Source organism: Manis pentadactyla, chromosome 1 (genome assembly GCF_030020395.1).
Source record: "Manis pentadactyla isolate mManPen7 chromosome 1, mManPen7.hap1, whole genome shotgun sequence".
Taxonomy (NCBI): domain Eukaryota; kingdom Metazoa; phylum Chordata; class Mammalia; order Pholidota; family Manidae; genus Manis; species Manis pentadactyla.
Genome location: NC_080019.1, coordinates 62481797 through 62509452, shown reverse-complemented (window position 1 = coordinate 62509452; position 27656 = coordinate 62481797). Strand labels below are relative to the sequence as shown.

The 27656-nt window shown below is 41.5% G+C and overlaps 1 protein-coding gene across 1 annotated transcript; it reads right to left on the bottom strand.

The window, feature by feature from the left end:
* Nucleotides 1-1010: 1010 nt before the first annotated feature.
* Nucleotides 1011-26626, bottom strand: LOC118911166 (mRNA export factor GLE1-like). Its single transcript, XM_036882881.2, is given in 16 exon segments — nt 1011-1586; nt 3865-3928; nt 4607-4689; nt 5795-5899; nt 6770-6899; nt 7432-7622; nt 7721-7863; nt 11405-11474; nt 11622-11734; nt 12300-12531; nt 17508-17762; nt 17984-18044; nt 18310-18458; nt 19884-19994; nt 21363-21587; nt 26514-26626. Coding segments are annotated over 16 exon segments (2100 nt in total). The 5' UTR covers nt 26613-26626; the 3' UTR covers nt 1011-1517.
* Nucleotides 26627-27656: the final 1030 nt, after the last annotated feature.

Genomic DNA, 27656 nt, shown 5'->3' with positions numbered 1-27656 from the left:
TTGGATTTTATAAGTTTTCTATTATAAATTTTCTGTTTCTCTGTATGTTTTACAGTTTTAAATTCATGATTCTAACAAACTTTTGTGCAAGTAGACGGTTATATTCAATTAATCATTCCATGTTAATGTTAGTAATATTTTTAAGTCTGAAATAATATCAGTGATGTTGGTTGTATTATTAATAAAAGTAAACTGTACTATCATATAAAATAATCAGTATGCTGAGATCATCTGCAGATCATAAATATATCCTAGAAAAACGAATATATAACACAAAGATTAGTTATATCCTTGTCATAAAATTATGTGTGCTTTTAAATTTCTTCTTAAGACATTTTGTGCACCCTGTAAAATATATATTTCTATAAAAATATAAAATAAATGTGACAAAAGAACCCAAGTAAGGTGGTCAACTGAGAAAGTGAAATTTATTATCATATCAAAGATTCTGTATATTTTAATCATCCTTAATATTTATTTTAATCACCAATATTGATTGTTTACAATAATAAAGAGAGAGAAACATGGGAGGAAATCAAGGACGGTGCAATAAGTCTGTAAGTATCTTCCCTCTGAGCATGCAAACAAAGCCATGTCCAGCAGTGGAACCGGACCCCTACTATTCCTTGCCAAGGCGGCCATCCACAGCTAATGACTTCAACTGAAACGGAGGCAGGGTGGCCTTCAGCCTGGAGAGTGGAAAGAGACCCTGCTAATAACAATTCTTTTTTCATGGAAACAGAGTAACTAGTTTCTGAAATTGTTACTTAGAATTTAAAATGTAATATATGATGGAGTCCCAAGTACAAATCAATAAAGGGGAGCTATGCAATTTAAACAATGTGAGATCAGGTATTTTTTGATTAGAGATAAATATCTTACGTCCCTGTAAAATAAGGCACTATGTATCCTAAAGTAGCCATTAGTTATGGGGACATCTATGAAAGATTTCACAACTTGAGATACCAAGCTAAAGTATGCTATTAATATAAATATTAACATAAATCCTTGTCAACATCAGGCATTTCCTCTGAATTTACAATTATGTCACAAGCTGAGGAAAGCAAAAGCCACCATAACCTTGACTTGCAGGTAAGGACTGGGTCTTGGCTACTAACCGAGACAATTAAAGTGGACCGTTTATAAAAACTATTTTTATTATTTATTATTTTTTTAATTTTGGTATTGTTAATATACAATTATTTGAACATTATGGTTCTAGACTCCCCCTATTAACTAGTCCCCCCCCATACCCCATTGTAGTCACTGTAAAAGTGGACCTTTTGAGTCCATCGCTCAGCATATGGACCCCTTAGGGAGTCATCAAATCTACTAAGGGGCCACCTAGGTTTTGTGACCCATGAAAATCTTCATTCCTGGTCACAAGACACAAATATATAAAGATGGGTATTGGTAGATTTCTTCATCTGACATGCCTTCTTCCAAATACAGTTGTCTTGAGCTGCTTTATTACTGTTGTTCCACAACAGAATGGTGGTGATGGATGATGGCAGACATCAGGAACGCCAGAAGGAGGGGGGCAGAAAGCCCTTGGGCACAGGAATCTCCTGGCGCTGCCAACATTCCTGGTCAGGAAAAGATGGAGAAAACCATGATTTTCTCATAACACTCCATCCAACACTCTAAAGCCGGAAGAAACTCTGAGGCGCAGCACATTAAGTCCTATGGAGCAGCAGTCAGAAGGGAAAATGTATAGATGTTGTGTGTAAGACGTCTGCTTCTGTGTGAGGCATGACAGGGGACAAGTGTTCTGCAGTCACGGTGCCTGCCCCGCCCCACCCCCCAGGGCCTGGCCTCGTCGTTCGCTGTCACTTGTTCTCCCCGCTGGGCCACTGGAATTTGGAAGTCTGTGGACAGTCTTGGAAGACCTACCAAAGAGTTATAAATTATCAAAGTTAACCTCTTAAAAATGTTTGGCTCTTAGGAGGAAAAAGACAAGTACCAAATGATTTCACTCATATGTGGAGTATTAGAACAACAAAAAAACTGAAGGAACAAAACAGCAGCAGACTCAGAACCCAAGAGTGGACTAACAGTTACCAAAGGGAAAGAGACTGGGGAGAATGGGAGGGAAGCGAAGGATAAGGGCGGGGAAGAAGAAAGGGGGCATTACAATTAGCATGTATAATGTGTGTGGGGGGCATGGGGAGGGCTGTACAACACAGAGAAGACAAGTAGTGATACTACAGCATCTTACTATACTGATGGACAGTGACTGTAGTGGGGTTTGTGGGGGGGACTTGGTGAAGGGGGGAGTCTAGTAAACATAATGTTCCCCATGTAATTGTAGATTAAGGATACCAAAAAAAAATGTTTGGCTCTTGGAAACTGGGGAGGAGTCTGGCTGAAAGTATGGTTTCTTCTCATGGAGAAAACTGACCACATTCACCAGTTCCCCAGACCTGAGACTGAGACCAGAACCTTGGCCATTATGCAAAAATGTGTACTGGTGAGACAAGAGTTATTCAACACATTTTATTTATCTCTTAGGATAGCTTTCCACAGGCAATATGGACAGTGACTTAGGAGATGAAATGGCAGCCCATAGTATTACGAGAGAGTCATGGACAAAAATGTAGGGTTCTTCAATAGAACAAAAAGGTACCCTACAGTATGGGAGAATATATTCATAAATGACAGATACAATAAAGGGTTGACATCCAAAATATATACAGAGCTCATCCACCTCAACAAACAAAAAGCAAATAACCCAATTAAAAAATGGGCAGAGGAGCTGAACAGACAGTTCATCAAAGAAGAAATTCAGATGGCCAACAGGCACATGAAAAGATGCTCCACATCGCTAGTCATCAGAGAAATGCAAGTTAAAACCACAATGAGATATCATCTTACACCAGTAAGGATCGCTGCCATCCAAAAGACAAACAACAAATGTTGGCGAGGTTGTGGAGAAAGGGGAACCCTCCTACACTGCTGGTGAGAATGTAAATTGGTTCAACCATCGTGGAAAGCAGAATGGAGGTTCCTCAAAAAGCTCAAAATAGAAATACCATTTGACCCAGGAATTCCACTTCTAGGAATTTACCCTAAGAATGCAGCACTCCAGTTTGAAAAGGACAGGTGCACCCCTATGTTTATTGCAGCACTATTTACAATAGCCAAGAAATGGAAGCAACCTAAGTGTCCGTTAGTAGATGAATGAATAAAGATGTGGTATATATACACAATGGTATATTATTCATCCATAAGAAGAAAACAAATCCTACTATTTGCAACAACATGGATGGAGCTAGAGGGTATTATGCTCAGTGAAATAAGCCAGGTGGAGAAAGACAAGTACCAAATGATTTCACTCATATGTGGAGTATAAGAACAAAGAAAAACTGAAGGAACAAAACAGCAGATTCACAGAACCCAAGAATGGACTAACAGTTACCAAAGGGAAAGGGACTGGGCAGGATGGGTGGGAAGGGAGGGACAAGGCGTAGAAGAGAAGGGGGCATTACAATTAGCATGTAGAATGTGGGGGGGGGCATGCGGAGGGCTGTGCAACCCAGAGAAGACAAGTAGTGATTCTACAGCATCTTACTACACTGATGGACAGTGACTGTAATGGGGATTGTGGGGGAGACTTGGTGAAGGGGAGAGTCTAGTAAACATAATGTTCTGCATGTAAGTGTAGATTAATCATAACAAAATAAAAAAAAATAGGGTCTTTGAAGATGTAATTACAGAAAGGATGGAGAAGAGATAAAAAAAATTTAGGGTTCAGAAAAATCAAGAGAAGATTGCAATCAGAGTCTAGAGATCTGAAGCTTGTCAGACCCAGGCCCATTCAAGGACAGCAACAGTTCGGGACATGCTGGTCTAAGCGTGTCTTACCTCCACAAACCGATTTAGGCGTGTGAAGGAACCCATCTGCTCTGAGCTTGTGATGGCTTCGATCCTACAGGGAGAGAAAAGAGACATTGAGTCACACCTACAATTTACACCTGTCTTATGGAGCCAAGTTCAGCAACTTGTTGATCTGAAGGAAGGGGCAGAGATGTCTTAAAAGACTAAGAATGCTGTTGCTTTTCCAAATGGTCTCAACCTTCTTTTCAAACCAGACAAAGGAGAAGAGAGCACTGTTCCTTCCCAAGGTGTCCATGGCCAGGTGGGATATGGCTGCCAATGTCTTTCTCCCCATTGAGATGCCAACGAGCTGGGAAGGGTAAGAAGGCTACAGATAGGGGGAAAGCCACACTAGATTCAAGCCAGATGGTCGATAAATCAGTTTCTCCAACAGATTTATTGATTGATGGGATTTGACTCTGTTTAATTCATAACTGCATGTAATCACCATTTCAGATTATCTGGGGGAGTTTGGAAAAGGACAGAGTTTTAAAAATGTTTGGTATCTGAATCTAAGATCTTCCTAATTTGTTTTCTTCTTTTAGCTAATAATGTGTAAGAGAGACTCTTAAGAACTGTTTGTTCAAATATCAAGAAAAGATTGGAGATGTCACACTTTGCACAGGTGTTTTTAACTGAGTCAAAAACAGCACATAACAGTGCCTACAGGTATCTGCTGTCATGAGTTTCACCCACCAAACCCCCAAGTGTCTGCTCAGTGAGCTAATACTGGGGTAAGTAGTCTTCCTTGATGAAAAGCATCATTTCCCAGAACTGGACCTGGTTTTGCTTCACGAGGGCATTCCCACATACCTGCAGGGGAAGACAGGTACAGAGTAGAGAGTGAAAATTCACTCACGTGGGAGACCCCTTCCAGCACAACCAGCCCTCTGCCTTCCATTCATATCAAGAATTTTAGCCACAATGCCACTTAGCTAGTTAACTACGGGAACTGATGGAAAAATTCAACTTTCTTCAGAAGCATTCCTCCATATATGCCAATACCTCCCTTTAACCAGACTGCCAGGTAGCCAGGTATTTCAGAAAACCAGAAAATGTGAATCAAACTTAAATATTCTTCGATTCTATTGAATGGAAGCCTTTCGAACCATGTGGCATACCTCTTAACCTCACTGAGCACAGTATACAGAACACCACTTGTGTTCTCAGTGATTCAGGATCACTACTCATGTATGTAACTTCAGGAACTGAAAGGTGACTAGAAACTATTGACATTATAGGCCAAATGACCCCAGGTTGTATGGTATGTTAGCCAAGCCTTTATTCTTTCAGAAGTGTCTCTTTCCCACAGAAGCCTGACTTTCACCCTAGAGTGGGAGCACTGGTTTATCTTATGTTCTCTCCTGGGAATTAGGGGTCATGGTGGTGGGACACCAGTTCCACTAGGCTGGGTGACCACGCTGAGGCTGAGGGATACTGCCTGGATGGCCATCTTCTCCACTGTGCACAGGGAGCTGGAGGAAAGTTGGCTTATATGGCAAGAATGAGGCAATTTGCAGGAGAAGCACAAATGTTCAATCATGTGGCCCCAGAGAGACTCTTGGTACCTGGCGACACTCGGTTCCTGGTCCCGGCCCTTGTGAGATTCCACCGCATGCCCCATCCTTCGTTCTTGGTGTCACTCTCCACCCTAAAATAAACTCACCTTTTCCCTCGCGTTAGGATGCAGTTTTCTGTTGTTTAAAACAAGAAAACATCCAGAGAGAAGGAAAGAACAGTGGGAGAAGTGGAGAGCTAGGTTGGTTTGTGTTGGGGCTCAGGAAGCAATTCTGACACTGGGTCCTAGAGCTGCTCACCACTCGCCTCTACTTCCACACCCCTATCCTGTTCACATCACGCAGGGGTCTCAGGGCTGCCGCAACCACTGCCTCCCTTCTGGGACAACCGCATCACGTACCTCCAGAAAGTCAAAGAGGAGGATGGCTGTCACGTCCAAAAGTGGCTCCATGTTTAAGATCTGTGCCAACCAACGCCAGCCATGATTTAAGACATGAGGATAAGCCTGGGAGAACAGAAGTTTGCCTATAATTCTATCTCATTTTATTCAGCGATCTAAATTCCCAATGTTAGAATCCAGCCATTAGATGTGAATCTGCAGATCACCTAAAACAAGCACATGCCTCAGGGCAGAAGCACAACCCAAGCGAATCATGATTTTAAATATTCCTGCACACTGGAACCCACATATTCTTTTCAGGATCCCCTGAATACACATCTGTCAGCTATAGTTCAAGGAGTTCCACAGGCCAACAGCCACCCTTATAGATGTTTTACTTATTACTCATCACTTTTGCTGCCTTTAGCACAGAACCTGGGACATAGCAAGTACACAATAAAAACTTCTCAGATCCAGTTATTTTATATTCCTTTCTCTTCACGTCTGCAAGTCCATTAACTTCTTCATCTCTAATCTGTATCCTGGGAAAAGAATAGGGCCGTGGCTCTGTCCTTGACAGTGTGGATCCCTGTGGCTTGCTAAGCCTCCATCTGTCCATCAGTAAGGACACGACCTAGATGACCTCTAAGGCCCAACTGGGTCTAATATGACACTTTCTTGCTCACACTTCTTCTAATAAAATCTTTAACCTTAATGACTGATTTACCTTACTCTTGTCCGACAGCCTCTTCTACAAACCCAGTTCTTTAGTGTCTTACATGAATTAGTCCTTGAACAAATGGCTCTAATGATCCAAAAGTTTCCTAATAATTAACATGAACTTCTTTAGAGAATACCCATGAAGCCGGAATATCCTTTAGCTTAACATGCAACTAGACTGCCCTTTCTGGAGGACTCCTTGGATAGAGTATCTTCTTCAGCTAGAACACGAGAATGAGGGCTGACTCATCACTGCCAGGAGGCCTGGTCGGCTACCTCCTGTTCGCTCTCATATGGCCCCCGGAGCTGGGTGATGGCAGCATACAGACGGATCATTCCAGACATGCATTTCAGAAATCTGCTGTGCTGTTCCATCTTGGAATCCTCCACTCGGTAGCCAAGCATCCTATGTCGGAAGAAAAATCTCAATGTGATAAGGCTGAAGTGAGGGTGACAATCTATTTTCATGGCTAAAATAACACTACATTAGTATTACGTTTAGCATTATTAAATTGTTAGATATTACATTTGTAGAATACTTAATTTACAAAGTACTCATCTCCATGATGGAATCTGTGCATCATCTAAGCCCTTTGAGGCAACTCACAGGAGGTAACGCATATTGTCGCCCCCATAGACAAATAAGGAAAATGATGCTCAAAGGGATTAAATGATTTACCCATTTTGCAAATCTATTAAATGACAAAGCAGGTACCCCCTGGATTCTAGATCCAGTATTCTTTACATTAAACTATCTTGATTATTGTACCTAAATCCACAAATTCCAAAAGTCACCCAGTTTGCATGAAAGACACTGTGTTTTCTGATAGTTCACTCAAGGGGTGTTAAGAGGAGTTGAAAGCGGGGGTGAAACGAATCCCAATTCTATTTCTCTTTCACTCATCACCCTCATAGCCAGTGAGGAGAAACAACTCTACCTCTGATAGTCTTCCAAAGCCATGCCCTCCTTGAAGGCTGGGTAGAAAGGAACCGAGTAAGGGCAATTCTTGTGCAGATGAGCCAGAATGAGGGCCCCCACTTTGGGGAAGAGTCCCCAGATCCCGGACACCACCACTGCGATGGGAAACGCTGCCTCATGGTGCGAGGCCACTTCCTCAGCTCCTTGTTTCTGGGGACAGAGAGACGGGGCAATCTTAATATTCAAGGGAGGCTTAAACATTGTGTACCAACCCCTTCTTCCGTACCTCTGGCAATAAGGTTTCTCACCACAAATTTCTCTGCCAGTTTGTACTGGACAAAGTCCAGGCCCTGTGGGTGAAGTGTGACAGACACGGTGCGCCCACCAGACTGAACAGATTTTCCAGAGAGTAGGTCGTGGATCTTGTCAAAGACCTCCTTCAGCTTGGAGCCTGGATATGACAGAGATAGTTTAGTGAGAAGACACAACTGCAGATCGTTTCTCATCATTGTAATAACAAGGCCTCCTTATAACTCCAGCTATTAAGTGCTATAGAAGTTCAGAGCCTGAAGTCAAAATACTGGTATGGATAAATATTTGACAATCAAATGCACATTGTCTGAGGTGCAGAAGTACATACGACATGGTACCATCTCAAAAGAATTCCTTACTTGGGAACGAACTAATTCTGAAATTGACAAATCAAACAGAGAGACAAACGGTATGGAAGAGGTGTGAACTGTAACAGACCCTATGGGCTGTGGCTGGGATCTCCAAAACAAAGATATCATCTCCAGGAAAAAAACATCTAAAGGATCTCCCCAACACATAATGATGTCCCACCCCCGCCACCCCAGGACCTGCTCTCCTTCATCCTCAGAGACAGAAGAGTGTGCTACACTAGCTGTTTGGATTGCAGGTCCTGCGTGCCCCATCCCCAGCACTGGCAACAGTTAGAGGAGGAGTGGGCAGGCCGAACCAGCCAATGGACAGTCAACTCCTTGCAGTGCTGGCCTACAGCACACACCTGTGAGCAGTGGGCCCAGCACCTGCCATGTGGACCAAAAATAAGGACAAAGATAAACAGAGTGAAGACAAGATGGAAGAGAGAAAGGCACGAACGTTTCTGCTTCGGGAGAACATAGCCACATAGCCCCATTCCTGCCATTACGTTCTGTGAAAAACCCCTTTACCTTAAGAACAAATGCCTTTTTTTTTTTTATTAAGCAGCTCTAAATTAGTTTCCATTATTTGCAATGAAAATTTACATGAATAAATACAGCATCGCTAGTTTAGAAATACTGGATCAATTCCTAATTTCTTGGAGAAATGTTATAAAAATCTCAGAAATATCCTTCCCAAACCACCAATTCAATTCCATTAAAAAAAAAAAGCCAACCCCATTTCTTAGGAAGTAAAAAAAGGAGGAGGGAACAAAGAATTAATTAATTAGATATCACAGAAACCCCAAGGCTAATAATTCCCAGAAAAACAGAAATAGAGACTCAAACTTTACAGAGATTATTAAAATACATACATTTCCATACAAATGCACCCAGCTCACATCCATACTTACTAGTTTACTGAGGGTTTCAGAGAAGCTGTCTGGCCCAAACCCCCATCCAGTCCCTTTCTCCACGCTTCTCCTGTTAGGAAAGCCAGCTCCCCACCCGATGGCTGACACGGCCTCCCACATCCCATATACCACGCCAGCACCGAAGATACTTAAATTCTGCTTGAATCTAACGACTCGTGGACATCCACCTCTAAAGAGACAGGAATTGGGTGCTCTCTCAGTGACCTGACGTTTACCAAGCACTGATGCTAGTACATGTCTGTGTCTAGCTGCAGGACAAGGGCTTACAGAAGTGACAGAGACAAAGGGACAGAGTCAGGAGACACACAGAAAAGTGAAGAACAGCAAAACTACAGCCTAGTCAGATGGGGAGAGTGAGTGAAACAGAGGAGGCAGTCAAGCGGACTTGCAGGTTTCCAGCTCAGTGACTAGCTGGGAACAGTGCTGGTTACTTAGCACGAGCAGGAGGAAAGCAGGCGTGGGAAGATGACAAGTTCAGACTGGAACATGCTGAACTCCAGGCACGTGGGGGCTTCTCACTAACACCCAGGAGAGACGCTGCTCAGACAGCGGAAGCTAGGGAACCTGGAGCTCAGTGGGAAGGAACGAACCAGACTGCGGAGTCACTGGCACTGGAGGTCTCCTTGGAAGCCACGGTGTGTGCAGAATGAGAAGCACTGAGGGGTGAGGTGGGTTCCTAGGAAACACCTACAGTTAGAGGGAGCAGAAGCCCACACAGGAGGAAGAGGGGTAGGAGGAGAACCTGGGAGAGAACACCGTCACAGAGGGCCACAAAATAGAGGCCACAAGGAAGGGAATAATCCTTGGCACCAAGCACACCCACGAGGGAGACTAGAAAATACTTACATATAGAATCAAAGGGAACATTTTAGGATGTGAGGCACTTAAGTATGTTTAAAGGGAAAGGAGCCTACAGAAGGGAACAATTTGCAGCAAACAGGAGAGAAAGGCAAGAAATGATGAGGCGAAATCTTGAAGGAGGTGGGAAGGGATGGGAACAAGCGGAGGGAGAAGGAGCCGTGGGCTGGAAGGACACCTGTCCTTTGAACCAGGATGCTAAGGGGGAAATACAGCTGTGGACAGGTGGGAGGGGCAAGCACCTCCGGCTCTCAGGGCTGACTGCGGTCACTAAGGGGGCCTGGGATGAGCTGAGGAGGGCAATGCAGGTGAGGAACGGCCATCTAGTCAGCATCTCCCCTGTGGCTACCACAGGAAAAGGCACTTCACATTCCTGAAAGCTATACGTTCTTATTTATTTATACCCTGCCCTGCTCCAGAGAGAATTTCAGGCAGCAAAGTGTTACTGAGTTCTGTTGTGGCAGGTATCCTGTAACTATGAACAAGGCATTGGGACGCCGACACGTTCGGGGAGCAGCAGCATTTATTAGTGCTGGCCCTGGCTCAGCGGATTCCTATTCACAGGCTGAGCCCCGAGCACAGCAGAGCCATGCCTTCTATACATTCACCAGAAGTTTGGGGGGGGGTGTCAGCACCAAGGAACCGTTGCAGTGGGAGCTATATAGGTGTACCCAGGATGCTAGTTATATTTTAATCTATGTCTGTAAAGGTTACCCAGATACCGTATTATAAACGAATGGGCCTCCACAACTATGATCAACAAGCTGTTCAGTACCACTGAGTCCCACAATATGAACACATTGTGACATTGCTTCGATCTCAAGCACCCAAGCACCTTGTGATTCCTCTACATTCTTGAAGCCTCAACAGAAAAGTTGTCTCCCTGGCTTCCTACCACATTGTGACATAGCCTCTCAAGGGCAGAAGCTGAGACTCTCCTACACTTTTTAGGTAATAAGTTAATCAGGGGCACCGGGAGCCATGCTAAGTCAGAGCAGCCTTCCAGCTGCACACACGCCCTGGCCACTTGGCCGCAGTTGGTAATCCGGAGGCTTCTGTGAAATGGAACCTGTTTCTATAGAAGAGGAAGAAGGGTCTTTTCTGTCTGGCTTTTACTCTAAATCTCAGTCTCTGGGGAGAAATGGACTTGTTTTAAAGTATTTAGGCAGGCTTCAAGTTTGGAAAGATGATGAAACAGGACAAAAGCAAAGAATAGGTCACATCCTAGGTTCCCTTAGAAATGTTTTCAGCAGTAACTTTCAACTCCAGCTAAAAGCCTTGCTAAATAATTTACTACTAATACACAGCTTATTTTTAAAACACGAGTCAACAAACACATAACAATTACCTTCTGTGTGTTGAAGAGGAAATAAAGCGGAGTAAAACAGGACACACAGAACTGACACGTACCTGATTCAACTGTGAACGCTTGTTCGAACATACTCTGTTTATAGAAACCTTACAGATAAATAGATTTAGAATCTTAAAAAACAATAAAATGAAGTGAAGGGCCATGCTCTTAAGCCCTCTGACTAACCTGATAGGGTGGAGATTTGGCTCACTGGGATGGTGGCAGCCTTCTGGAGGTCCATCTTTATCTTTCTGACCTGCCCAAAGAAAACAGTTAGAAGGCAGAGAGTTTTGAAGAGCTGAGTAGAGGCGGTTAGGGTCAGGGAACATGAGGGGCTAGAGACCTTCCTGGGGAACACAGCACGAGAAGGCCCAGAGAACTCCTGATTTACACTGCTGCCTACCTGACTCTCTTTGCTGCTGGTCAGTCCCTCAAAGGCCAACACACACTGGCTGGCAACATCCTGTAGCTGCTGGTACCACTGCATTGTGCTGTTTTGTGCCTTGAACTGGAGTTCTGAGGGGTAACAGAGAGGCTTTCTTAATAGCCAGCATTTGCTGATGAGCCAGGCACTATTCTCATCTTCTTACATATGCTATGAACTGCTTTCAGCATCATAATAATCCTGTGAAGGATACACTGTAATTATCTTCATTTTATAGATTTGGCAATAGCATGGAAAGGTTAAGTAATTTCCAAAGTCACACTGCTAGGAAGCAGAAAAACTAGATTGCCACCAATCTGGCTCCAAAACCAACATTATTCTCAACTGGTATGCTATACTTATTCCCTGATGTAGTAAATGAACATATATCTTGTTCACACATGTTTGTCTAAAATACTCAGTGGCAGAAATGCTTGGAATAATACATCTACTAGGATTACACACAATTTCAATCCTCATGGCACAGGCTGCAATCTGAGGTCAGGCTCCACAGCAACCAAACTGACTGCAATTCAGTAAAAGCACATTATGTAAAAGTTCTAGGAAACTGTCCTGTGGCCTAACACAATATGTAAAGCACATTCGTTTTTCTTTTCACACTCAGAGTTAAAGGGTTCTCACCACACCAAAACTCACCTTCATTTTGTTTCCTTCATAGGCCTTGGCTGGGAGCCAGGGACTCTGTGTGGACCTCAGGCCCCCGCTTCCCCTGGGACTCCTGCTGCTTTACCCGGACCTCCTCCGCCTCCTACCTCCTCTTGTCCTCACAGGCCCTGGTGATCTCCTGCTCTGAGTTCCTAAGGAGGTCCTGCATTTCCTGCAGAGCCCTCTCGGCCACAGCCTGGTCCTCTGCTGTGGGAAGGCCGTTCTGTCAGGGTGACAGAGACAGACCTTAGTGGTTATTGCCTAGGCACCTGGGAATGGAATCATACCTCACGCAAATAAATACGCTTCCAGAACTGGGATTTTTGTGCCAATGGAGTACCTGCATTCAATGCGTTCAGACCTACTGTTTTCTGTTGTCTTATAGGTAACACTGATTTACGATCATATCCCCAGTATCTGAAGGTAGATTTTTCTATGCTGTCACCAATAATAGCTGGAATAGTTCTTTACAAGCTTTGGACAACACTCCAGATAAAAATGATACTGTGTATTCCATATGCTAATGGTGATTTTGAACTAACTTTGACATTTACTAGGCAATTATATTTCTGCTCTTATAAGCTACTTGTTCTGTCCTTTGCTCATTTTTCCATTAGTGGGATGGAGGTAGGTAGAAAGAGCGTGATGTACTTATCTTTTTTTCCCCATAAATCACAAGAACTCTTTGTATCACGGACGTTGAATATAGCTCTGCTGCATATGCCACAAATACATTTCCTAACTTATAAAATGTGTCTCTAACGTTTATATGCTTACAGTTATTGATCCTTTCCATTTCCATTGGCTTTTATTGCTATGCTTACACAGGGTTTCCATGCCTTAATTCAAATATTCACCTGAATTTTTTCCAACTGAACATAATTTTTTCTTCTTGTTTCTCTAGAACATTACATTTAAACACACCAGAAATATGGAGTAAGATGAAAGAATGGTACAAATTTAATATTTGCTTTTATGGTTCTAAATAATTGCTCTTTCCCCACTGATTTGAAATGATACCTTTGTAATATATTAATTACCTATAAAAAATGTGTGTCTTTCTGGAGCTTGCTATTCTGTTCCACTAATCTTGCTGTCTGTATGCAGGCAAGAAGAAACTGCTTTAACTATCGTGTTAGAAAATGTTTTTTTATTTGATTGCAAGTCCCCTATCAGTAGATTTCTTTTTGAAACAGTCTACATATTTTTTATTAGAATTTCACTAGATTTATTGATTGGGCAAATTTGGTAACTTACTTTAAGGAGGCCTCAGGAACATGGTAAATTCTTCTGTTCATTCAAGCCTCATTTTATAAATTCAACTAAGTTTCATACTTTTGTCCATGTAAATAGCATCTATTTCATGCTAGTTTATTTCCAGGTATTTTGTATTTCATCATTATTTTTTAACTTTTTTTTGACAGAGTATTTTTAACTTGGCCACATTACTAAAACCTCATTAAAAAACCTCATAGTTTCCAATTTTCTTACTCTTAGCTTTTGAGGTAGACATGCTGTCACCAAATCACATTTCTTCATTTAAATATTTATACTTTGTTATAATTATTTTGTATTGGCTAAGACTTTAAAAACAACATTGAAGAAAGGTAATAATGTGTTATATTATTTGTCTCCCACTTTTAACAGCATTATCTAGAATGTAGTCATAGATGGATACATATTCTTGATCATGTTAACAAGAAACATGTTTTTATTGTTTACCGTGTAAGTTTTTTAATTAGGAAAGGACATCAAATTTTAACATACACATTCACAATATCAGATGAGATAAACATATGATTTGCTTCATTAACCTATTAATGAAATGAATTTCATGAATAGATTTCATAACAACTGAACCAGCTTCACGTTATTCTTTGACTAACACCTGTGGTTATAATGCATTATTCTTTTGTGCCTCTGATAAATTTTATTTACTTATCTTTTATTTAGAACTTCCACTCATAAGTGAGATTGCATAAATCAGAATGAAATGTACATTTTTGTGTGTGTGCTGTTGTGTTAGAGTTTGACTATCAGCATTATAAAATGAATTGAGACATTCTACATTATTTTCTATGTTCTGTCCTATAAACATATTTCATGGTTTTGTCCAGTAAATCAATGACACCTCTCATTTTAAACCAAGGTAGTAGAACAAGAAAATTCTACAGGAAATTCATGTTAAGTTTTCCCTTTTTGATACTAAAATATATTATACAGCTATATCTAAAAGAGGGTGATTCTGGTATAAGAATAAAAACCCATATCAAGAAAACAGAAAAGATTATTGCAAAAGAGCTCCCAGGGTAGTATTTAGTTTGGTAAAAGAGAGTTACAAATCAGGATGGAAAAGTGGTGATAAAACAGTATGAATATTTTTAAATTAAAATCTTTATCTCCCACCAATCATCAAACAAATTGCAGATGGATTAAATGAGGAAAAACCCCCAGAATTTCTTTACATCAAAAATGGCAATATAAACTATGGCTGTACTACATACATCCTCACAATAGAGTTCTATGCAGTTATGTAAAGAAATGAGGGAAACTCTACGTGTTGCTAAGCAGTTATCTCCAGGATAAATTATGTGTAAAAAAGCAAAGTCTTCTGAATACATCTCCTTAGGCAAGGGAAACAAAATAAATTATGAACAAGTAGGACTATATCACACTAAAAAGCTTCTGTACAGCAAAGGACACCATCAGTAGAACAAGAATGCTTTCTAGAGTATGGGAGAATATATTCATAAATCACATATCTGATAAGGGGTTAACATCTAAAATATAGAAAGAACACACATGTCTCAACACCCAAAAAACAACCTGATTAAAAAATGGGCAGAGGATATGCACACACAGTTCTCGAAAGAAGAAATTCAGATGGCCAACAGGCACATGAAAAGATGCTCCACATCGCTACTCATCAGGGAAATGCAAATTAAAACTGCAATGAGATATCACCTCATACCAGTTAAGATGGCCAACATCCAAAAGACAAGAAACAATAAATGCTGGCAAGGATGCAGAGAAAGGTTAACCCTCCTACACTGTTAGTGGGAAATTAGTTCAACAACTATGGAAACCAGTTATTGAGGTTCCTCAAAAAACTAAAAATAGAAATAACATTTGATCCAGAGATTCCACTCCTAGGAATTTACCCAAAGAAAACAAGATCCCAGATTCAAAAAGACATATACACCCCTATGTTTATTACAGTACTATTTACAATAGGTATGGAAGCAACCTGAGTGTCCATCAATAGATGAATGGATAAAGAAGATGTGGTATGTATATACAATGGGATATTATTCATCCATAAGAAGAAAACAAATCCTAGCATTCGCAACAACATGGGTTGAACTAGAGGGTATTATTCTCAGTGAAATAAGCCAGGTGGAGAAAGACAAGTACAAATGACTTCACTCATTTGTGGAGCATTAAGAACAAAGCAAAACTGAAGGAACAAAACAGTAGCAGACTCACAGACTCCAAGAAAGCACTAGTGGTAATGGGGAGGGCGGGTGGAGAGGGAGAAAGGTATTAAGGGACACTATAATCTGTAATCACAATACAGGTAGGTCTCAGGGAAGGCTGTACAGCACAGAGAAGATAAGTAATGACTTTATAGAGTCTTACTACACTGATAGACAGTGACTGCAATGGGGGGGTTGGGGCGTGAGGACTTGATAATATGGTTGAATGTTGAAACTACAGTGTTATTCATGTGATACCTTCATAAGATTGCATATCAATGTTACTTAAATAAAAAAAAATAGGGGCGGGGGCTGGCAGCCTGAAAGCACTGGGCCACACCCCTCAAATAACCCCTAAATCGGAAAAAAAAAAAAAAGCAAAGTCTAGAACAGCACATCCAGTAAGCTATCTTTTATCTGGGAAGAATAAGACATATTATAAGGCAAACCAAAAGGCTGAACGCTGTGTGGATGTTAACTTTCTAACCAATTCTTAAAACATTTTGAAACAATTACAGAAATTTGAATAATGACTTGATATCTGGTCATATTAAGGAAACTTTTTAGTTTTTTAGATGTAAGATTAGTATTTGGTTACATTAACAGAGTTTTATCTTTTAGAGGTACATACGAGGGCCATACTTTTAGAGGTACAAACCCCTTTTAGAGGTACATACCAAAGTATTTCCCAGATAAACCAACATGTTTCTGTGTTTGCCATCTGGGGGAGGGGCGTGGGTGGAAGAATAGATGAAACAAGACTGCCCCGTGGTGAGTCTTGCTGAAGCTGGGGAATGGGTGCATGAGGCCCCCTGGGCTGTCCTACTTCTGTACAGGTTTGAAATTTTACAAAAAGAAAGGTAAGCAAAAGCCATGGAGAGAATTCAAAGGGAACAACAGGCTATAAAAATTAATTTCTTCCTCAGATATGATAAATGCTTAAAGTTCTTAATAATTTATAGGTCATATAAGTTGGTTTTTTAAATCATGAACTCTGGTAGACATATGAACTAAGGGTGAGAACATACAATTTATACAAGTGTGAATTGGTATAACTTTTGGATGTGAATCAAGAACCTTAAAATTCTTTCACTAATTCACTTCTAGGAATTTATCTCAAATAATCAGAAATATGGATAAGACTTATAAGCTGCTGTGTTATGCATGGTAGTGAGAATAAAGAAACTTAACTATTCAACAGGCAGTATTTTTTTCAATAAATTTTAGTATGGCATATGTTGGAAGTCTCCAATTTCATCTGTTTATCAAATATTTATTTCATATCTACTATGTGTCAAGGCAATACCTGCATTTCTTAACAGCACCTTAAAAATATCAAAATACTTTTAACGATTACAGTAGTTATGTGCTCAAAGAAAAGCAATATGCATTTCTGTAAAGTTTCCATTTTTACCATAAGCACAGCAGGTAAATATTACCGAATGAATTAAAGTATTTTGCAATCAGAAGAAACATGTACTTTTTAAGTTACAATATGAAACTCTACCTAGATGAGTCCAGTTTGGGGTGGGGAATCTCACACACACACTGTCAGGGAAGAAACAGAAAATGTAACAGTGGCTAACTCTAGCTTAGGAGATGACAAGTGATGTTTGCCATTCTCTACAATAAGCAGGCACTAGTTTTGAATCAGAAAACAATTTTGTTTTTAAGGTTCTCCATGTCAAAGACAGAAGACAGAGTCCCCCTGAAGCCCCCTCACCTCACAATTGGCCCAGATGATCCCCGAGATGAGGCCACACAGCCGGTTGCCTCGGGTGCGGAAGGCAGAAAGGTCAGCCTTCAGGTCTCTGTGCTGCTGCTCCGAGGCGTCCAGCTGCTGGATGAGGTGCAGCATCTCCTCCTGCAGGGCATAGAGTCTCCGCAGGCGGATCTGGCCTTCTTCCTTCCGCAGCCGCTCCTGTTCCACTCGCTGCAGGCGCTGTTGCTCTGCCTCCCGCAGCTTCTGATTTTGAATCTGTAGAAAGGGTTGTCAGGTTACCTCTCTCCGAGGGGCTCCTGGGCCTTCTCTCTCTACATTCTTCAAGTCCTGTGTGGCCCCAGAGCAGGAAGAGGACAGCCCGAGGCCAGGCATACAGAGGCATATGGGCCAGGTCCTCCATGACTGCCAGAACATGACTCCGCAGGCAGTGTACAGCCCGACGCTGAACCACCCACACGGACTGCCCAGGCTCTGACCTCTGCTCTGCGACGATGCTCAGCTTTTAGTTTCTCGTGCCGGGCCCGGGCTACTCTGGAGCTGAGGGGAAATGGCAGGAAGAAGAGCTGGGGATGCTTCCTGTGGTCATTTGACCTCTCCTAACAGCCTCCCTCTCGGTCAGATGTTGGTCCTCTTCCCAAGGTTGCTCAGTTTTCTACATTAAAAGCTTCTCTGTTATTTTGATACTTTAAGGATTCAAAATAAGTTGGACTCTTTTTCCCTTTGGGTTTTGGGCTGGGAAAGAGTTCCAGTGGAGCACACTGACATTTCTGGTCATACCCCCCCGCCCCCCCGGGCAACCCACCTCTTTTCCATCATTTCCCGTGGGCCCTGCGGTTCTTTACGACGCTCCAGCTCCCTCCGCGCATCATACTGCTTCAGTTGTTCAGAAGCCATGTCAGTGAAGGCTCGCATCGTCTCTTCTATCAACTCCTGCCGGCGCCTCAGCCTCTCCTGGAGAGAAGCAGCACCGCTCTCCGGAGCACCTTTACCGCCTCCCTCACCCCCTGGAATGCCCTCCCATCAGACCAACAACGCCAAGGCTACTCCAGGGCATGGAATCATCTGCTGCCTTCTCAGAAACTTTGCTCAAGTCAGCTCGCCCCTTTGGGCTGATACTTAAACTCAGCTGCTTGGTGAACTCCTCCAATTTGCCCTATCCCCTTTATGTCACGCCAGTATAAGCTGGAAATGGGTGGGAATTCACCAACATAGTACCAAATAGCCCCGAGTGTTGAAGCCTCCATCCTCTGTGATCTTATGACGGTTTCAGGGTATTCTACAGAAATCGTTGCTCTGACTCCACCAACACGCTATGCACATTCCTATCTCACTTCTTTCCTTGTCCTATTATTTTGCCTAGAATTTTTGCCAACCTCCACTTAGTTAAGTCCCTTTCCTTTATATCTGAGAGGACCACGTATTTCTATTATTATTCATGAGGGTCCCCATATGGTTTTTAGGGGTGATGTGACATCTTAACTGTCAAAATCTGAAGCATATACATATACTTTGACTCTAGCTCCCCTTTAAGCATTTATCCGAAGGAAATAGTTGCATACGTGTGCAAAGATTTATGAGCAAGGTCGTTCACTGCAGCCCTGTTGATAATGGCAATAAATTTTAAACAAATTAAATGGGGATTGGTTAAATATATTACAGTGTGTCATAATGGAGAATACTCTGCAGCCTTTCAAGAGGATGAGATACCACATACACTGTCATGGAGATATGTCAAAATACATTATGTTACTCTATTTTAAAACTTTTTTTAAAGCTTCCAGTGCAAGAAGGCAAATTAAACAAAGCATATATATCTTCTCGGAGCCTCTGTTTAAATAAGAGTTGAGAAGAAGAAGAAGAAAAAAAGACAACATCAGAGAGCACATGAGGGAGATTGTCAGCAGGGAAAAACTGTCAACATCCTCTAGAAGAGGAGTCCATGCAGGAGTACGGACTGACAGGGCAGAGCCGAGAAAGCCCGAGGACACACACACTCAGACTACGCCTCTCAGGTAGAGGCCCGTCTACCAGCAGAACCTCCAAGAGGCTGAGGACTGGGAAGTGGCGGGCCTGAAATCAGGTGGGGGCTCATGGGCTGAAAGTAGAGACATCGGCTGGAATGTTTGTGGACAGTCAGCTCCTGCCCCCTTCCCCATATCATTAGTCTAAAATTGGCGGATACCAGGCACTTGTACTGTAATGATTTACAGAGATCTGCAAATCTTCTGACATCCTCCCAGGCCCTCTATTTCACCCTGAGCAGGCTAGTGGGGGCATGATGAGTAGCACAAGGTGGGCATGCATAGTCCCCGAGAAAATGTATTTACATGTGGCTCCCTAGGTGGCCCAGCTGGCCTTACTTCAGAGGTCACTTACCCATGCTTCCTGTCTGCGCACCACCTCATACAGCCGGAGGCAGCCTTCCACTGTGAACTCCCGGGGGGATGGACGTGTCATAGATCCTGCGTGCTGGGACTCACGTTTGCTCTGTACAGATGAGGAAATCAAGCTTTTAGGATGATAGAGTTGGTATTATCCTCTCTATACAAACACCACATCCTTACTTATGAACAACAACTAATAAAAGCAACAACGAAACAATTTAGGTCAGACCAGCGTGCTTTACGTGATATTGACCCTGTTCGAATTGTTTTTCTTAAAAACTGGCTGTTTGTTGATTTGGGCAGATTTTTCTTCTCCTTTAACTATTTGTTTTGCTCTGCCCAGAAAACTTTTCCCCCTTCTTCTGTTAAGAATCCAGTTGTGCCCAGGTCATGTGGATGGAGCAACCCCAACCCACATCCCCAATTCTTCTGCACTCCTAGCCTCAGGGGTAATCATACAACCAGCCTACGATCAAAAGACTCTGTCACCCTGTATCTGCTTCAGGAATGAGGCATATGACTCAAGCTGGGGCAGAGTCCACCTCTCTTTTTCTGATGGAGCTTCCAAGAGGGCTCTCTCTTCATCTGGGGATGTTAACCTAGGAAGATGTGTGTCGAGAGCTACCAACAGCCATCTTGCCATATGGAGTCTACATGAAAAATAAACCAGGAAGAGTGAGGCAGAATCGAGAGACAGAGAGGCAAAGGCCTGTGTCTGGGTCACTGTATCATGCCAGAAATGATGTAAACCAGAGATAAGCAGAAAACAGATCGCCTAACTGATTCTAAATGCACTCCTAGACTACCTACTTAGAAATTAATTAATAATCAATTATTTAATTAATTCCTTTCTCTCTCCCTTGTTTTGCTCAAGCTGGTTTAAATTGGTTTTCTGTTTCTTAAACACCACTCCTAAATGATACAATAATCCATTATAGAAAGCCCTCCAAAACTTCATTTAACCTCAAGAATGATTGAAGTTTATACCTGGAGAGGATCTCAGCAATTCTGTCCAGCACCAGATAGGAAGGACACCACCAATAACAATTTAACTCTTTTTAAGTAGGAGAAACAAAGTTGGGGACAAAAGAGCCAAAAGAGGGTAAAAATTCATGCAGAGCAAATGCTAAATAAATTTAAGAGCTGGTATAAATTTTACAGTAAGCCTTCCAGCAGCCAACACAAAAAGGGAGACTTTATGAGTTAAACAGATGCAATGCTCATGAGAAAAAAACAATCCAACTGCTCATAAAATTAATTAGTATTCTTGGTGTTAAGAACACAGGGGAATTTCTCTCTCTGGGTCTCCATAAAAAGCACACTGGGTGATGTAGTAAACATTGTCCCTACAAACAGCTACAAGAAGCAGCAGTCATTATTTTTCTCTGGGTAAGTTCAAGTGTTGTAGGATGTATTAAACACTTCAGCTTTAGACAGCCACCATTGTCTTTTGTCTTAAGCTCATTAAAACCCTTCCCTTGGTTCCTTTTGGTGCTGAGGAGGCCGATGGGAAGGCAGGGCTTGTGACAGGAGATGTGGGAACAAATGAAGGCTGGTCTAGGTCTGAAGTAGATCTAGAGGATGTTGAAGTTTTTGAGGGAAGTGGGCTCTCTTGCTGATGGGCTAAGACATGATCTATCACCCATCCATAGTAAGAAGATAGCTTGGGAGGAGCCATACTTTCTTCTAAAATATCCTAGAGAGAAGAAGAAGAGGGTGAAGCCCAACTTGCATGTCATCTGATCTCAGCAATCAAAGATAATTTTATCCTTAGAATCCACTAAGCCTTACTGAGAATCTAAAAATGCCCAATACATACGCTTATGCTTATACATACCAAAGATGCAAAGTAATTGTATTAACAATCAGAGCTGAAGAGAAAGCACAGTAGTTTCTTGATAATGACCCTGACTACTTTTAGGGTATGGGACTAAATAACCCTAACTACAGAAAAAGGAACAATGTACAAAGAAGGTCATTAAAGCATATTTGAAGGCAACCTGAAATGCTGGAACAGAAATGAACACAAGAGGAATTTTGAAGTAAACTACCGTATACATGATCAGTGGAATATCAGTCACTTAAAAATACGTGAATCCTATGTAATATACTTAATGTTAAATTTTTTTCCCCAGTTTGATTGAAAAATAATCACATACATCACAGTAGAAGGTGTACAGCATGATGGCTTGATTTACATATATTGTGAAGTGACTATCACAGTAAGTTCACCTAACAACTCTTTTCTCATAAATAGATGCAATAAGAAGAATAAAAAAGGAAAAAAGAACTTCTCCTTGTGAGGAGAACCCTTAGGATTTACTCTCTTAACTTTCTTTATATTGCACACAGTGTTAGCTATATTCATCATGTTGTTATATAACCATTATATAACCATTCCTTATTTATTTTATAACTGGAAGTTTGTATCATTTGACCACTTTCCTCCATTTCGCTCTTCCCAAGATTCAATTCTAAGTGAAAAACCAAGGGGATGAATCAATAAGGCTACAATTACCAGAAATAAAAAATACTACTACACTAAAAAGAATAAATAAAGGAAATAAACTTATGCTTGAGTGATGAGTGACATATTTCTCCTTAAATTTTGTTTTTAATTTTGATATGAACATGTAATTCTTTAAATGAAAATAGGCTTATTAAAAAAAGGCATAAAAAGTGGTTACAACAGTGATCAAAACTGTATGGTAATGGCACAAGAATAGATATATAGATCAATGGAACAGAATTAGTGACCAGAAATAAACCCACACATATGTGGTCAATTAATACATGACAAAGGGGGCAAGAATATACAATGGGGACCGGACAGTCTTTTCAATAAATGGTGTTGGGAAAACTGGACAGCTACATGGAAGATCACTGTCTTACGTCATACACAAAAGTAAACTAGCAATGGATTAAAGACCTATACATAAGACATGACATGATAAAACTCTTAGAAGAAAACACCAGCAAGAATCTTGTGAACATCAGCACGAGTAATTTTTTTTCTGGATACATCTCCTCAGATGAGAAAAATAAAAGCAAAAATAAACAAGTGGGACTACATCAAACTGAAAACTGCACAGCAAAGGAAACCAACAAAATAAAAAGACAACCTACTGTATGGGAGAATATATGTGCGAGCGATATAGCCAGGAAGGGGCTAATATCCTGAATAGCCGAAGAACTCATACAACTCAACACCAAAAAAACCCAAACAACCCAATTCAAAAATTGGCAGAGGACCTGAATAGACATTTTTGCAAAGAAGACATACAGATGGCCAACAGATGCACAAAAGGATGCTCAACATCACTCATCAGCGTTGATGCAGATCAAAGTCACAATGAGGTGCCAACTCATGCCAGTCAGAATGGCCACTGCCCAAAAGACATGAATGATAGTGCTGGCGAGGATGCAGAGAAAAGGGAACCCTCCTACACTGTTGCTGGGAATGTAAATGGTGCAGCCACTGTGGAAAACAATATCAAAGTGCCTCAAAAAACTAAAAACAGGAATACCACATGACTCAGCAACTCCACTTCTGGGAATTAACCCAAAGACAACAAGATCACTAATTTGAAAAGATATATTACAGCTATGTTTACTGCACAATATTTACATTAGGCAAGATACAAAAGCAACAAAGTTATCTACCGAGAAATGAATGGATAAAGATGATGTTGTACATATACACAATATTATTCAGCCATACAAAAGTAGGACATTCTGACATTTGTGACAATGTGGATAGACCTAAAGGGTATCATGCTAAGCAAAATAAGTCAGAGAAAGACAAATGCCACATGATTTCACTTAAATGTAGAATCCAAAAAACAAAACAAACAGAAAGAAATACACCCATAAATACTGACAACAGACTGTTGGTTACCACAGGGGAGGGGTTGGGGGGATAGATGAAATAGGTGAAGGGGATAGAGAAGTACAAACCTCAAACTATAAAATAACTTAGTCATAGGAATGGGAGTGCAACATAGAGAATATAGCCAGTAATACAGTACTATCTTGGTATAGTCATGAGGGGAAGACTACACTTACCTAGTGAGCACTTAGTAATGTTTGTAATTACTGAGTCACTATGCTGTACATCTGAAATCAATATAATATTGCATATCAACTTTATTTCCAATAAAAAAGTAGTTCCTTACATAAAAAGCAATGGCTTAAATAAAGTGGGATTTATAACTATTGTCTCTAAGATGTGTGGTGTACAGCGCTTTAAACCAGAGAAACTTACACCATTTAACTGCAGTTAAAGCACACCGCACATTTTGGCTGAGAACTGTACTCAAGGTCAGGAAAATATTACCAGGAAATATGGAGAAACATTGTAACAGTGATCCAGAGTACTGAGTTTGGAATCAAACTGTCTTGGTCTGAATTCCATAGCTGCATTCCATTTAGCTGCATGACAGCGAGCAAGTTATCTAACCCCTCTATGCCTGAACTTCATCACTCCTTAAATGGTATAGTAAAAAGGCTCCACCTCCATGGATTTGGGGAGGATTAAGTTAGCAATAGACATAAAGGACCTAGAACAGTACCTGACACATAACTACTCAAAAACTGCAAACAATTATTTTACCTAGATCAATGGTCCTCAAGTACAGTCAGTTTTACCCCCAGGGGACATACAGCAATGCCTGGGAACATTTTTGGTTGTCACAAGTGGGAGGGTGCCACTGGCAGCTAGTGGAAGAGGCCAGGGATGCTGGCAAACACCGTATAAAGCACCCCTGACAACAAAGACTTACCCAACCCAGCCCACAAGGTCAATAATGCTGCGCTGGAGATGTGACCTGCACCAGAGGTACACAACCCACGGACAATAAACCCAAGGAGAATAATCAGAACAGAGAAGCAAACAGGCTGTATGCCCATTTTAAACAGTAATGAAGCTCATTTTAAAGACACTGTCCAAGTAATGTTGAGACAACATTTTTTTTCTCATTCCTGACACCAAAATAAATCCCAGGGCTGAAGTTTCAGATGTAAAAAGCAAAAACGCCATAACCAGAAAAAACTGACAGCTAGGGGGGGAGAAAAGTAATGTATATACAGATAAGGGCTATTATTATTCCTAGTACATAAAGAACATGTAAACTTCAATATACCGAAACCTAAAAAGAAAAGTGAGTAAAAGACACAATACCAGCAAATCACAAATAAAACTGGCTCTTGAAAATATGAAAAAAGATCCCATCTTATCAAAAGAGAAATGCACTGCAAAACTATCCTGAGATCTCACTTTTACCCATTAGCTAGGCATAAACAAAAATCAGAGTAACACATTCTGTTGGCAAGGCAATGGGCCAACAGGCAAGATCATGTATTGCTGACTGGAAAGCAAAATGATACATCCATTATTGGGGGGAGAAATGTGTGAACGTGGCAATATATAACAGAACTAAATCTATGTTTCCCTTCTGACCTAGAAATCTCAATTCAGAGTATCTGTAAGACACACTTGCCACAAAATTGAAAATGCACATGCACAAGGTCACAAGTAATGGATTATACTCATTAAAAAAACAGGAACCCGAGAGTCCATGCTGATAGAATTAAAACTCTTCGTCAAGGTAGACTGCCAGTTAACAAGTGTAGAAGGAATGATGAATAAATAGAAAGAAACACTATTACGCTACAGCAGAGAGGCTACTGATTTAGGCAGAAACCATTAATGAATGCTAAAGGTGGAAGTTTCATGGGGGAAACAATACTAGTGTAATCTTGAAATAACTCCCCACAAAATACTAATTAGTTACAAAGAGAAAACTGATGAATTAGGTGGTCATATCTGACAGATATCAATGCAACCTGGTGATCAAGGTTAGCATCTCCAGTACTGGGTATGGATTGAAGCATCTGTGATTCCTGGTGTGACTTACTGAGAATGCAGCATCATTATCTGTGGTATTCCTGCCATGAATGAATATCCGCAGTCTATACCAGATAGATCCATACTGGGATTTATCCTATAGAATGTAACGTATCTACTCTTTAAAACTGTCAAAGACATAAAAGACAGGCAAACGCTTTCTATCTATAGCTAAATCATTAGCAACTCCGGAACAAGAATTATGCCTTAATTGTCTCTACATCACCCTAACCCCTACAGTCTAATACTAATACAGAGCTTTGCAAATCCTAGGAACAGTGACCACGCTTTTAAACAATTCCGGTCTGCCTAATGTCTTCTAAAAATCTGGTCTTTTCACTGGCAGCAGTAAGTTAGGTCAAGTTTACCGTTCGCTGCTAAAAATGTGGATCGCCCAGTACAAGAGATGCACAGCAAATTAATTGACCCTGTGAGCTAGAATTGGTCTGGCTGCGGGCAGTAATGAAGCCTTCAGAGAAAAAAGCACCTCTTAAGTACGGAGAGCTCCCCGGAAAGGCTCGAATAGGCAGGAGGGCAGAAACCGTAGAAAGGGCGAGGCACACACAGGAGTCAAGAAACAAATGCAGGTTAGAAAGAACGCACCGGGTCCTGGGCAGGACACGCCCTGGGCTCTGTAACAGCAGGGGTCCGTGCCTAGGGATCCGAAGGGCTACCGCCCCCTCCAGGGCTACCGCCCCCTCCAGCGCCACCGCTCACATCGCTCCACAGCAGCAAGTCGCGGTTGTAGCAGAGGCGACCTTTGTCCGAACTGCTCAGCGCCTCCAGGGTCTCCCAACAGCGACCCTGCGACGGCATAGCTAAGGCTCCTGCGCCTTCTCGCAGACACCTTCTCGCAGACGCTTTCTCGCAGATGCTGTCATGCAGACTCTGTTATGGCAACACAGAAGCTTGACTCAGCCACCCCCAAACTGGCGCGCTTCCGCCCCCGGGGCACGCACGCGCAACCCCTCCCCTAACGGCTTGGAGCCCGCTTCCGCCGCCCAGCCAGTCTTCCAGCGCGCCTGGAAGAGTTAAAGTTACCATTGAACCAGCCACTCTTCTCCTAGGTATATACCCAATAGAGATGCAATGTGCATCCACACAAAACTTGCAGAATGTTCGTAGCAGCATTATTCATAATAATTAAGAAGTGGAAACCCAAATGTCCATCTATTGATGAGTAAACAAAACATGGTGTATCCATACAACATATTACTAGGCCACAAAAATGAAGTACAAACACATGCTACAGCATGAATGAACCTTGAAAAATTTTTCTAAGTGAAAAGAAGCTGGTTACAATATTGTTTGATTTCATTTATGTTTAATGTCCAGAAATGATAAATCCATAGAGACTTGATTACTGGTTGCCAGGGGCTGGTGGAAGGGGAAATGGGTGGTGGCTGTTAATGAGTATATTTGATTGTAGGCTAATGTAAATGTGCTAGAACTGGATAAAGGTGCTAGTTGTGTTAGGCAGGAAAATAGATATGAGCAGGGAAGGAAGAGAACAAGGTCAGTAAAGCTCCCTAGAAAGGACTCAGTTAACCAGTTAGAACTAGAAATCCAGAAAAGACTCAGAGTTAAAGTTAATCAGTTAAAGCTCAAACGGTCAAGAGTAACTTGGCTTTGAATGCTTGAATATTCCCCAGATAAAGAGAAGTACCTGAGCACAGCCCAGGTCTTCATTGTGTCAATTAGATCTTTGTAAGATTTACTCTAGCCTACTAAAAAGCCCACCTATTGTGGGTATAAAATTGTAACATTTTCAGACTAGCTAGCCTGGCTTTAGTATATCTGCATATCAATAGGCGTTCAGGGGTGGAAAGAGTATGGCTTTAGTGCATTTGCACCATTCCT